General features: G+C 36.9%; 1 protein-coding gene across 1 annotated transcript in view; it reads right to left on the bottom strand.

Moving 5' to 3' along the window:
* The window catches only part of LOC102816137 (chromosome unknown open reading frame, human C1orf173), a 274,956-nt gene that overhangs the window by 163,017 nt on the left and 99,222 nt on the right, over positions 1-12,717 (bottom strand). The window contains exons 3-4 of the mRNA XM_006831089.1: positions 4,889-4,982; positions 1,595-1,720 (exon numbers count right to left, since the gene is read on the bottom strand). Of these exons, the coding sequence (XP_006831152.1) occupies positions 1,595-1,720; positions 4,889-4,982 (220 nt within the window). The remainder of the gene's footprint in view (positions 1-1,594; positions 1,721-4,888; positions 4,983-12,717) is intronic.

Here is a 12,717-nt window from a genome sequence, read left to right as displayed (position 1 = left end):
AAGCTGTTTGAACTGCAAGGTCAGCGGTTCAAGCTCACCAACTGCTCCTTGGAAACCCTATACAGGGTCACTATGGGTCGGAACCGACTCGACGGCACTTTACAGCAGCAGCAGCACCAAGTACTGGAGTCCTGGTGTGACGCTGTGAGTTAATGCGCCAGACCACAAAGCCATTTGAACTGCAAGGTTGGCAGTTTAAGCTCACCAGTGGCTCCTTGGAAACCCTATACAGGGTCACTATGGGTAAGAACTGACTCGAAAGCACTTAACAACACCCTGTACTAAAATCTTTGCAAAATATTTGTTTTATGCATTATGACTTTCTGTGAAAAAATAATTCCTAAAAAATACTTATTTTTGTTTTTTTTCTAATTTAGAAATACATAAATAAAATCAAAATTTTAAAAAGTCCCTAAATGAACAGTTAACACGTATCTTAAATGAACACAACACTTGCATAAAATAATGGCATTATAATAATAAATATTTTCTGTGGCACTACACTTAGTATTGGTCTACCAATGATTCCACAGTGCTTCATAATGTTACTGCACCCATGGGTCAATGAGTTTTCAAGTCAAGTTTTCTGATTTATTACTTACTGTATGGTCAAGCCAAGAAGTAACATGTTTTTTTTTCACAGATATTAACATAGTGTTGATGCTTGAAGCTACAAGTTTTATGCAGCAAGACTGAAATAATTTATCACGTTAGATAGATATCCACTAAAAATGCCAAGTCAGATTAAAAACAAAATGTTGATGGTTAAGTTGTAAATCCATGCTGACCAATGTGCCCCAAAGTAGGAGGGATAGCAGATGTTTCAATGCCTATTCTTTGAAACTTAGCATACGGCTAAGCTTCAGAGCCTTAAAAAGATAACAGATCTGAAATAATTCATGGCAGTAGGAATACTGATATTTAAGCAGATGTCTTTTTTTTTTAAATGAAACTGAGGTACAGATGGCAAGGGTTGGTTGGTTTTAGAGTAGCCATTATGGATTAAAAATCTACATTTGGAAAATCAAATATCACAAAATATATAATGATGTCCATATTTTTTCCCATTTGAAATGGAGAAAAATTTACATTAGAGAATTGCTCAAGTTCTTTAGCTCATTTCCTTTTAATGAAATACTGGAAGAATTCCCCTGCTTCTGGGTAAGGAGAATTATACATTATCATAGTTCTTGTTGTTGTTAAGTGACATTGTCTCGGTTCTGACCCATAACGACCCTGTATAGGATTTCCAAGGAGCAGCTGGTGAGCTTGAACCGCTGACCTTGTGGTTCAGTGACTTTGTAATCCAGCTCATTAACCCACAGTGCCACACCAGGACTCCATATTTACTACTATAAATAAAGGAGCTCTGGTAGCTTAGTGGTTACGAATCGGGCTGCTAACCTCAGGGTCAACAGTTCGAAACTACCTGCTGTGCCGCAGGAGAAAGATGAGGCTTTCTGCTCCCGTAAAGATTTATAGCCTCGGAAACCCTGTGTAGGGTCGCTATGAGTGGGAACCGACTCCACGGCACATAACAACAACAACAGCCAAAGTAAATATCAACTATAAAGAAAACAATAAATACGTGTACCTCCATATCGAGAACTTTATGAAAAATAGCCTGGGCTAAGCAGTCCCGGATATATTTTTGGTGATCCCGCTTCATGATATTTAGTTTGTATTCTTTTTCGGAAAGTATCCTTCCATTTCTTGTGATCTGTCATAAACACATAAAACATACATAGAAATACAAAACAGAAAATGTGTTGTTGGTTGCTAAAAAAGAGAGTGAGCAAGAGAAAGAGAGAGCATGGCATATCTTCTAAAATAAAAGGAAAACAGCACTACCGTTGATAAACTTCCAGTTTAATGAATATTTCATTAAGCAAAAAGGAGCAAGGCAGTTTCATATACCTGCCATTGTGAAAGCACACAGGTGGTGCACTCGATGTTTAAAACAATGTTTTCATTAGCTAACATTGTTTACTTTGATGGAACCCAGGTGTTCTTTTTATTTTTTTCAGTTCTCTTTTTGAACACTTTGGGGATGAGGGAAAAGGAGTGCTACCTTGAAACAATGAACAGAAGCAGTAATCACAGGGCTGATGCTCTTGTATGAAACACTTTGAAAGGCAAAGTATGTAAGCTGTAAAGGATCTCATCAATTTCTTTTAAAATATAATTGGTTTTATTACTTTATTTTCACACTGTTAGTTCTTTTTTCCACTCTCCAGCCCAGATTGTAATTTAATTTGCTATGATTTGGGATCTTACAGTTTAGTCAGTACTGTGAGTAGAAGGTATCCAATTATATGAGCCTCAAGTGGCACCAATAAAAGTCCCCCGAGTGACAATTTCTGTTTTTGATTGACTCTCTTTTCTTTCAATCTAAGGAGCACTGTTGGTGCCATGGATTAAACATTGAGCTGCTAACCAAAATATTGGTAGTTCAAACCTACCAGTCATTCTTTGGGAGAAAGACATGGTGGTTTGCTTCTATACAAGTTTAAAACCAAACCAAACCCATTCAAGCCTGCTACCCTCAAGTCAGTTACTACTCATAGCAGCCCATAAGACAGAGTAGAACTGCCCCATAGGGTTTCTAAGACTGAAATCTCAATCTGAGGAGAAAGACAGCCTCATCTTTTTCCCACTGAGCTGCTGATTTTGTGGGGTTTAGCCCAGTGTTTAACCCACTGCGCCACCAGGGCTCCTCAGAAATTCTAGGGGGCAGTTCTAATCTGTCTTGCAGGGTCACTAATGAGCCAGAGTCAACTCAATGGCAATGGGAATATGTGTTATCTTCATCTCTAATCAGCAAAAGGGTGTTATCTTTCCTGGATTGCTCTTTTCCAATTATTTAAGCCCTACTCTTCTTTACCCTCAGAAACCCTGTACAGGGTCGCTATGGGTCGGAACCAACTCGACGGCACATAACAACAAAAACAACTTCTTTTTAGAACTTATTCAAACACCTATATTTCTTCTTAATTTTGTTCTTAAATTAGATCAATTTCAACACTGTTAATACAACACTTTAAAGTAGTGAGATCAACTAGAGTTGTGTTATAGGAGAATGTTTTTTGATAATCCTTGTTTTGTTTTGTTTTTATTAATACAAGTATTTCCAATGGAAGGGATATAGACTATAAAGAGCTTGAAATTACAAGTTACAAATAACCCAGTAAGAACCTAGGAAATGTTGAAATGTGTTGATCATGGAGATATCATGAATTGTTCATCAACTGGGAAAAAGTGTTGAGACCATTCTTCACTAACACTCGCTTAGTGTTTATACCTGTCCTTGTTTTCTCTCCTTTGGGAGTTCTACCCAACTAGACTGGAATCTCCTAATAAACAAAGGTTCTTTGTTTGCTGCATAAAACCTGTAACATCAGAATCACCAAGAGGACTTGTCAACAAACAGATTGATAGTGCTTCCCATTCAATAGTTCTGGAATAAGGCTCTTGAAATGACATTTTCTAACAACTTCAGGTGATGCTGAACACTATTGGTACAGGGGAAACACTGCTCAAAGGAAATATGATATCTTCCATATTTGAGTTTTCATGCATATAGTCAGTGTTCAAATAGTCTTTGTAAATGATGTTGGTAAGTAAATACAAAGTCCTTATCGAATATACTGGAAGCAGACTGATTGTTATCCAGTGAGAGGATATCAATAATAACAAGAATAATTATAACACCCATTTATTGTCACAATAGTCATGAGGGTTGGGCATCATTTATCCTCATTTTTCAATTGAGCAAGTTGGAGCTGAGGAAGTTAAGTAAGTGATTTGCTTAAGATTCTATGTCTTGCTAATGACAGAACCAGGGTTTCAGCTCAGGTCTGTCTGATAACAAAGCCTCAGGAGACCAAACACAAGCTCTTTGAGATCTACCCAGCTAAAATGCCAGTGCAAAAACAACAATTAGAAATGCAAAGCATAGCCTTTCAAAACCATGGCAACAATAGTTAAGGAAACCTACTGTGTTTTAAGAAGGTAAACAGCTAAAATTGTTAGTCACACACTTTCTATAGCCACATACCTTTCTTTCAGTGGGAAACTATTGTATTTTTTAAATGGTATTTACATTATATATATATTTAGAGAAATGGAAATTTTGTGGAAAGGACAGTTTGTGGGCTAATGAAAGGCACAAATATATCAATATACCACCACAGGAAATGAGTTTTTAAAAATTCAAGGGGAAATGTTGAGCTGTTTCTGTCTTCCACACTATATTCTAGGATTATTAAAAACAATAATTTGACTCTAACAGCTGCATATGTATGAGGGCTTTCATATGACATGCTGGAAAAGACCAGAGATGCCAAGAGTTGGAGGTGAATGGAACGCATAAATTACAAAGGGACATGTGAGTACTTGGGACTGTGATGAAAATATTCTACATCTTGATTGTCATGGTGGTTACACAATTGTGTAAATTAAAAAAAAAAAATCATAGTGATGTACAGCTAAATATTTACTGTACATAAAATTATACCTCAAAAAAAATTTTAACCTTTTTTTTCCCCTGAAAAAGTAAAGAAACAATTCCTGGCTGACAGACTATGTTCAATAAATATGTACTGAATAAATAAATGAATAAACAAGGAAAGGAAAAATCCTGCTGGAAACATAGAGGGACTATTTCTAAATAATTTATGTTTTCTTAGCCTTCATCATGACCTCCTTCCACTTCTTTGAAACACAGCCTCAAATAGATAAATCAGAGCTTTGGAAAGGAAGTACTTTTTTTCTAAAATAAGAAAGCAAAAAAAGATGTTACTGATAGCTCAAAGAGGAAACCTAAAAAATGAGAAATTATTGGACTTGATTAAACAAGAGGGTGAGTAGAAAGTAAATCAACTCTTACCAGTCCTGATCTTAAGAGCTGCCGCCTTATCCTTGTATTATTAAAATATCCTGCCAGGTGTTTATCTGTAAGGCTATTATATGCTGCAAGTAATCTGAAACAGAAAAATCAAGCCATTAGTGTTTTATGAAGTGCCTTTTGATAGCTAAGGCATTCCTTGTCTTCCTATTCCCCAACTGTGCATAATCATTTATTCATCCAGCAGCTATTCATGTATGTAATAATTGACATGTATTAAGCACTTAACTATTTTCTAGACTTTATGACAAAAATTGGATGCCATCCTGACTTTGGTTATCCCAAGAATGGACATCAGACATGAACAATTAAATTGGGTATGAAAACTCCAATAACAGGTATACAAAAAGTCATGGAAACACAGAAAAGGGGACCCCCTAGCTCTGAGTTATTACTAGAGAATACTTGACAGAGAAAACCAGATGGAAAACTAAGGATTCCTTCAGACGACTCCTTACTCTCTCCATTAAAAGAAACAACAACAAAAGCCCAGTCGTACTTAAGTCAACTATAACTCATGCCAACTTCATGTGTTGTAGAGTAGAATGACTCCAAAGAGCTGATTTTTCAGATGTGAATTACTAGGTCTTTCATCTAAGGTACCTCTGGATAGACTAAAACCTCCAACTTTTAATTCATAGTTGAGTGCATTAACAAAGAACTGTTTGCTTCACTCACCTCTCATTACACACCCAAACTCCAATAACTTGAATTTACATGTACTCCTTCCACATGTTCTGTTCTTTCATACCTCCAGTACAAATCATACCACAATGAAGTTCCATTCCTAATTTGTCAGCTAGTGCAGGACACAAGTGATACACAAATATTACTTTCCAGAACAGTCCCTTGGTGGTGTTATCTTTTGTCCCACCCCCATAAGATCTTAGCTACATAACACATTAAACAATATGCCTTTGTTTAAGTCTTGGTCTCTAATAAATTTTGAAAGTATTATTCTTAGTACCTGAAGTTGATATTACTAATTTCATATTTAAATAATGAGTGTCTGGTACATGAACCCATAGTTTTGCTTGAGATTTATTCTTATTGGTATAAGCATCTAACTTAGTTTAAGCCTATCAATTTTAAAAAGGTAGATTCCTCAAATATATGCACATTCAAGCCATTTGCTTAATTCCACAAAAAAGCAATTGTACTAAAGTCAACTGTAACTCATACCAACTTCATGTGCCATAGAGTAGAATGACAGGACAAAAATCATAGTTTTCAGAGTGCTTTATTTTAAGTCAATTCAGTTCTTTGATAACATGTTGGACAATCTTCGTCAAAGTTTTAGACTATTTTCACTAGTTTTAGCCTATCGTTTATCAATATTCTGTACTTCAGGGACAAACATGCACTTATATATAGGTATATATGTGTATATGCTGAGGTCTGGTATGGTCCTGTAGGATAAGCTAGTCCAAGGTCAGTGGTTCAAACTCACCAGCTGCTCCTTGGAAACCCTATACCGAGTCATCATGAGTTAGAACTGCCTTGACAACACATAACAACAACATGCATATGTGCATCTTCACATATACATAAACGTGAATATATTTTCAGAACTTGGAATGTATGAAGTTTAAATTATCTAGGAGAATTTGAAGTTTTAAATATGAAATGGAAAGCATAGAGTTTGATATCATAGGCATAAGTGAGCTGAAAGGGACTGGTATTTGTCATTTTGATTCAGGCAATCATATGGTTTACTGTGCTGGAAATGATACACTGAAAAGGAATGACATCACATTTATCATTAAAAAGAACATTTTAAGATTAATCTCCTTTTTCCTTTCTTATTGTGAATTGAGTGAAGGTTTACAGACAAGATTATCAGTTTTACATTCAAAAATTCATACACTTTGTTTCACCTCAAACATTGTAATCACCCTCCATGTAACATCAAGATCTGTCTTGAAGTACAATATTGTCTGTGCTAAGATAATATTTATACACTTACAAGAAAGACCAATTAATACCACTACTACTCAAATTTGCTGGGCCAACCCCTGAAGTCAATTATGAAACATTAAAAAATTCTGCCAAATTCTTTAGTAGATACTGATCAAAAATGTAGTCAGGATATACTGATAATTACCAGTGATTGGAATGCAAAGAGGAAGGATGGACCATTACTTGGAAAATATGGCCTTGGTATAGAAATGATACTGGTGATCACATGATAAAATTTTGTAAGACCAACAACTTATTCATTGCAAATACCGTTTTTCAACAACATAAAAGGGACCTCACCAGATGGAGTACAAAGGAATCATACTGACTACTTATGGACAGGAATGATGGAGATAGTCAATATCATCAGTCAGAATAAGGCCAGGGACCGACTATGGAACAAACTATCAGCTGCTCCTATATAAGTTCAAGATGAAGCTGAAGAAACTTAAGACCGTCTACACAAGCCATAATACTGCTTTGAGTATATCTCATCTGAATTTAGAGACCATCTCAGTAACAGATTTGACACACTGAACACTAATTACCAAAGACCAGGCCAGCTGTGAGATGGATCAAGAACATTATACACGAAGAAAGCAAAAGATCATTAAAAGTAGGAAAGAAAGAGAAAACAAAATGTATGTCAGAAGAGACTCTGAAACTTACTCTTGAATATTGTGTAGCTAAAGCCAATGGAAGAAGTGAGGATGTAAAATAACTGAACAGAAAGTTTCAAAGGGCAGCTCCAGAAAACAACTTAAAGAATTGTAATGAAATGTGCAAAGATCTGGAGATAGAAAACCAAAGAGAATGAATACACTCAGCACTTCTCAAGCTTTAAGAACAGAAGAAAAAAAATCAAGCCTCAAATTGTAATATTGAAGAATTCTATAGCCAACTCTTGGAGTCCTGGTGTGGCACTGTGGGTTAATGCACCAGACCACAAAGCCATTTGAACTGCAAGGTCAGTGGTTCAAGCTCACCAGCTGCTCCTTGGAAACCCTATACAGGGTCTCTTTGGGTCAGAATCGACTCAACAGCACTTAACAACAACAACAACAAAGACAACTATTGAATGATGCAAGAAGCATCGAAAGATGATGGAAAGAATACACAGAGTTACTGCACCAAAAGAATGGATCGATATTCAACTGTTTCAAGAGGTAACATATGATTAATAACCAATAGTAATGATGGAAGAAGTCCAAGCTGCACTGAAAGTGTTGGTGAAAAACAAGGCTCTAGTAATAGATGGAATACCAACTAAAAAGTTTCAACCAACTGATGCAGTAATGTAAGTACTCACTTGTCTATGCCAAGAAATTGCTAAGACAGTTACCTGATTAACCAACTGGAAGAGATCCAGATTTGTGCCCATTCCAAAGAAAGGTGGCCAAATGGTATATATAAATCATTGAATAATATCATTAATATAACATACAAGTGAAATTTTGCTGAGGATAATTAAAAAAACAGTTGTAACAGTACATCAACAGGGAGCAACCTAAAATTCAAGTTAGGTTCTGAAGAGGATATGGAATGAGGAATTTCATTCAAAACAGAGAATACCATAAAATATTAATTTGTGTTTTATTGACTATGAAAATCATTCAACTGCTTGTTGTTGTTATTGCTGTAAAGTGCCGTTGAGTAGATTCTGACTCATAGTAAACCTGTACAGGGTTTTCAAAGAGTGGCTGGTGAGTTTGAATCACCAACCTTTCGGTTAGCATTTAAGTGCTTATCCTACACACCAGCACTCCATTCAATTGCATAGATCACAACAAACTATGGACAAAATTGTGAAGAACAGAAATTTCAGAACAACTGTGCTCAACCAGAACCTGTACATAGAAGACGAGGCAGCTGTTTGAACAGAACAAGGGATTACTGTGTGGTTTAAAAATCAGGAAAAATGTGCACCATGGCTGTATACTTTCACCATACTATTCAATCTGTATGTTGAGCCAATAATTTGAGAAGCTTGGTTATATTTTAAAAAAAGAACATGTCATGAATATTGGAGGAAGGCTCATTAGCAACTTGGAAAAATGTAGATGACAAAATCTTGCTTGCTGAAAGTTGAGAGAACTCAAAATACTTACTGATAAAGATCAAAGAACACAACTTTCAGTATGGGTTACAACTCAGTATGAAGAAAATGAAAATCTTCACAACGAAATCAATAAACAACATAATGACAAGTAGAGAAAAGTTGTCAAGAATTTCATTTTACTTAGATCCACAATCAATGCCTATGGAAGCAGTAGTTAAGAAATCAAACGGCATATTGCATTGGGCAAATCTGGGGCAAAAGATCTCTTTAAAGTGTTAAAGAGCAAAGATTTTACTTTGAGGATTAAAGGTTCTGCTGTCACAAGTCATGGCATTTTCAATCTTCTCACATATTTGTGAAAGCTGGACAGTGAAGAAGGAAAACTAGAGAACAATGGATTCATTTGAATTATGGCATTAACAAAGACTATGGAAATAACCATGGACTGCCAGAACAACAAACAAATCTGCCTTTGAAGAAATACAACCAGAATTCTTAGAAGCAAGGAAGGCAAGGCTTCATCTCACATACTTTGGACCTGTGATGAGGAGTGACCAATCCCTGATGAAAGACAGAGAGTTAGTGAAAAAGGGGGAAACACCTAATGAGATGGATTTATACCGTGGCTTCAATGGGCTTAAATATAACACAATTGTGCAGATGGTACAGGATCAGGCAGTGTTTCATTCTGTTGTATATAAAATCACTGTGAGTCAGAATCAACTCGAAGGCAACTGACAACAATATAAATGTATGGCGTGCTAGTGGCTTCGTGATTAAGCACTGGACTGCTAACTGAAAGGTTGGCTGTTTGACTTACAAGCTGTTCCTTAAGACAAAGACGTGATGGTCTATGTCCATGAAGATTTATAGCTTTGGGAGCCCTATGGAGCAGTTCTACTCTCTCATATAGAGTTGCTATCAAAATCAACTAAATGGCATACAACAACATATATACGTGTATATACATTTATATATTTTGACTCATAGAAACCCTGCATAGGTTTTCCCAGGTTGTAATTCTTTACAAGAACAGAAATCTTTCTCCTGTAGAGTGACTGGTGAACTCAAACAGCCAACCTTGTGGTTGAAAGGCCAATGCTTATTGTACAGAGGCACTGTGATCCCCACATGTATGCATATATAATATTAATAACATATACCCTATTGGTGGAGTCCTGGTGTGGCACTGTAAGGTAAGCACTGGACTGTTAGCCTAAAGGTTGGTGGTTCAAACCCACTAGGCCCTTGTCAGAAGCCCTGTATAGCAGGAGTAGGGAACCTTTTTTTCTGCCAAAATGTATAACATTATTCGCAGGATAACAAAATTATCCACTTAAAAATGAGCCTGCTGTATTTGTTCAAACATTTAATTATTAACTCCCCTAATGGTGTGGCTCTGCGGGTTAATGCAATGGGCTGCAATTTCAATTTGAACCACAAGGTCGGCGGCTTACTAGATGCTCCTTGGGAACCCTATACAGGGTCACTCTGAGTTGGAACTGATGTGACGGCTCCTAACAACAACAAAATCAATGTGATGGTTAGAACTGCTGTTGACTTTGCAGAGCCAGACCAAAAGATTTCGTGGGCTTTACATGGCCTTTGGACCAGACATTTCCCACCCCTGCTATACAGGGTCACTAAAAGTTGTAATCGACTCAATGGTACTTAACAACAGCAATACAATTTACTGGTGGTGCTGTAGGATAGACACAGGACTAGTAACTGCAACCTCAGCAATTCAAACACACCAGCTTTTCTTGGAAACCCTATAAAGACTCAACGGCACACAACAACAATTACCTGCAACAGAAATTTATAACCCATATATTTTATGCATAGCTGATCCTTAACTTAACCTGAAACCAGAGCAGGGACTCATATTGTAAAAATAAGTAAATGGAGATTAGCAATAATTTTATTTAGTTGTTTGCACTATGTTCTTTACTTGAAGATAGTAGTGGTGACCTTTTCCTGTCTCTTTTCTCCTTAACAGCCCATCACCGAAAAATTTCATGCTGTCAAATGGTAAGGAAAGTTTAATTTTGTCGACAAAAGAGACAGAAAAGCAGTTACAAAGCCCAGAAGCCAAGGTGCCACATGAGGGTTGCAGACATATGAACAACTGTGGAAGCCATTATTTCACTGGGCTTATGTAAAAAGACAACCCGAGGGCTTCAGTAATGTACACTCAAAACCAGCATCGGATAATGCTTTGAAACCATCTTTTAAATGAACTGTCTGGGTGTCCTATAGTTCATCAAAGGTTTCCTGTCTCCAAAAGGTCAACGTTGTATCCCTTACCCTTTCTGAATCTCAGAATATCTTTTCAGCTCCTCATTTCAGAAAGGTGAGCAGGTGTCTCTCAGTCCTAACAATCATGATTCCACAGTTCACAGATTCTTAAGATAAATCATTAGAGCAGTATCATATACAGTCTTTTTGTCTGTTTTTCAGGCTCAAGCTCAAAAAAAAAAAAAAATCAATAGTTTCGGAATAGCTGGGAGTGCTAAAACCTTGATTAAATGAAGTAGGGTCAAACCGTTGGGATAACATGGGCCTCAACTTCTCTCCTGACTGATAAAACAGTCCCTTCTTTGAATTCAGACATTAAGTTTTGTAAATAATTAGTCTGAACTGACTTGAAGGCACTTAACAACAACAACAAAATAACAATGTTTGGAAGTCCCAGTAATGTAAATGATCAAGGCATTCACTGTTAATCAAAAAGTTGGAGGTTCAAATCTGCCCCAAGCTGTCTCAGAAGAATCTACTTCCAAGTATCAGTGAGTGAAAACCTTAGGAATCACATCAGTCTAATTTTGTTGTTTAAGCGTCAGGGTTAGCTTAACTGCAGCTAACTAACAGCAGTAACAATGATAACAACAGTGCTTAGTCAGCATTGTTGTTGTTAAGTGCCATCGAGTCGGGTCCGACCCATAGCGACCCTGTACAAGGTTTCCGAGGGTGTAAATCTTTACGGGAGTAGAAAGCCTCATCTTTCTCCCGCGGAGCGGCTGGTAGTTTCGAACCGCTGACCTTACGGTTCGCAGCCCGATTCGTAACCACTACGCTACCAGAGCTCCTTCAGCATTGGCACTACATAATTTTTATGCTGATGTCTCAGATTCTTATTAAATAAATGTGTGATGTCCCATCCTTCTTACTTTTCCCTATTTAAGAACAATTGAGGTCCTTGGCTGGAATGCTGCCATTTATAAAGCAACTTTCTCCAAGATTGTCATCACACCACTAATTTTGGCAGGACAGCTAAATAATAACCAGCTATATCCACTCAGAAACCCTGTACAGGGTCGCTATGGGTCGGAACCGACTTGACGGCACTTAACAACAACAACAATATCCACTCAGACTCAGCAATTTCATTTTCAGACAATGCCTAAATTGGGCTTTTTAACTGAACCTTTAGAAATAAAGGAATTATTTCATAAAAATATTTGGTAAAATGATCAATGCAAGTGTTTCCACCATATACAAAGGGAATTTGCAAAATTTTAGCAATCCATTATCTAAAAATTCCATTATCATTTCATTCCATTTTTCCATGAATTTTGAAGCCCCCTCTCAGATGGCCATTCTGGCCATCAGACCTGCTTCACCAGGAAGATGGTCATGACCTTTTGTGTGTGTTGGTGTCTTTGCCACAACACAGACCTGTCTGATCCGTCTGCTCCAGTCTTCTTCATGTATATGTGCTGTGACCTCCCTGTGCCTTTGCTTAACTGTAAGAGTTTTGTTGACCAAGTCACAAGTTTAGATTAATAGAGCA

Source organism: Chrysochloris asiatica, unplaced genomic scaffold (assembly GCF_000296735.1).
Source record: "Chrysochloris asiatica unplaced genomic scaffold, ChrAsi1.0 scaffold00002, whole genome shotgun sequence".
In the NCBI taxonomy this organism is placed as follows: Eukaryota; Metazoa; Chordata; class Mammalia; order Afrosoricida; family Chrysochloridae; genus Chrysochloris; species Chrysochloris asiatica.
The sequence above is the reverse complement of the archived record's forward strand: the minus strand, read 5'-3'. Positions and strand labels throughout refer to the sequence as shown.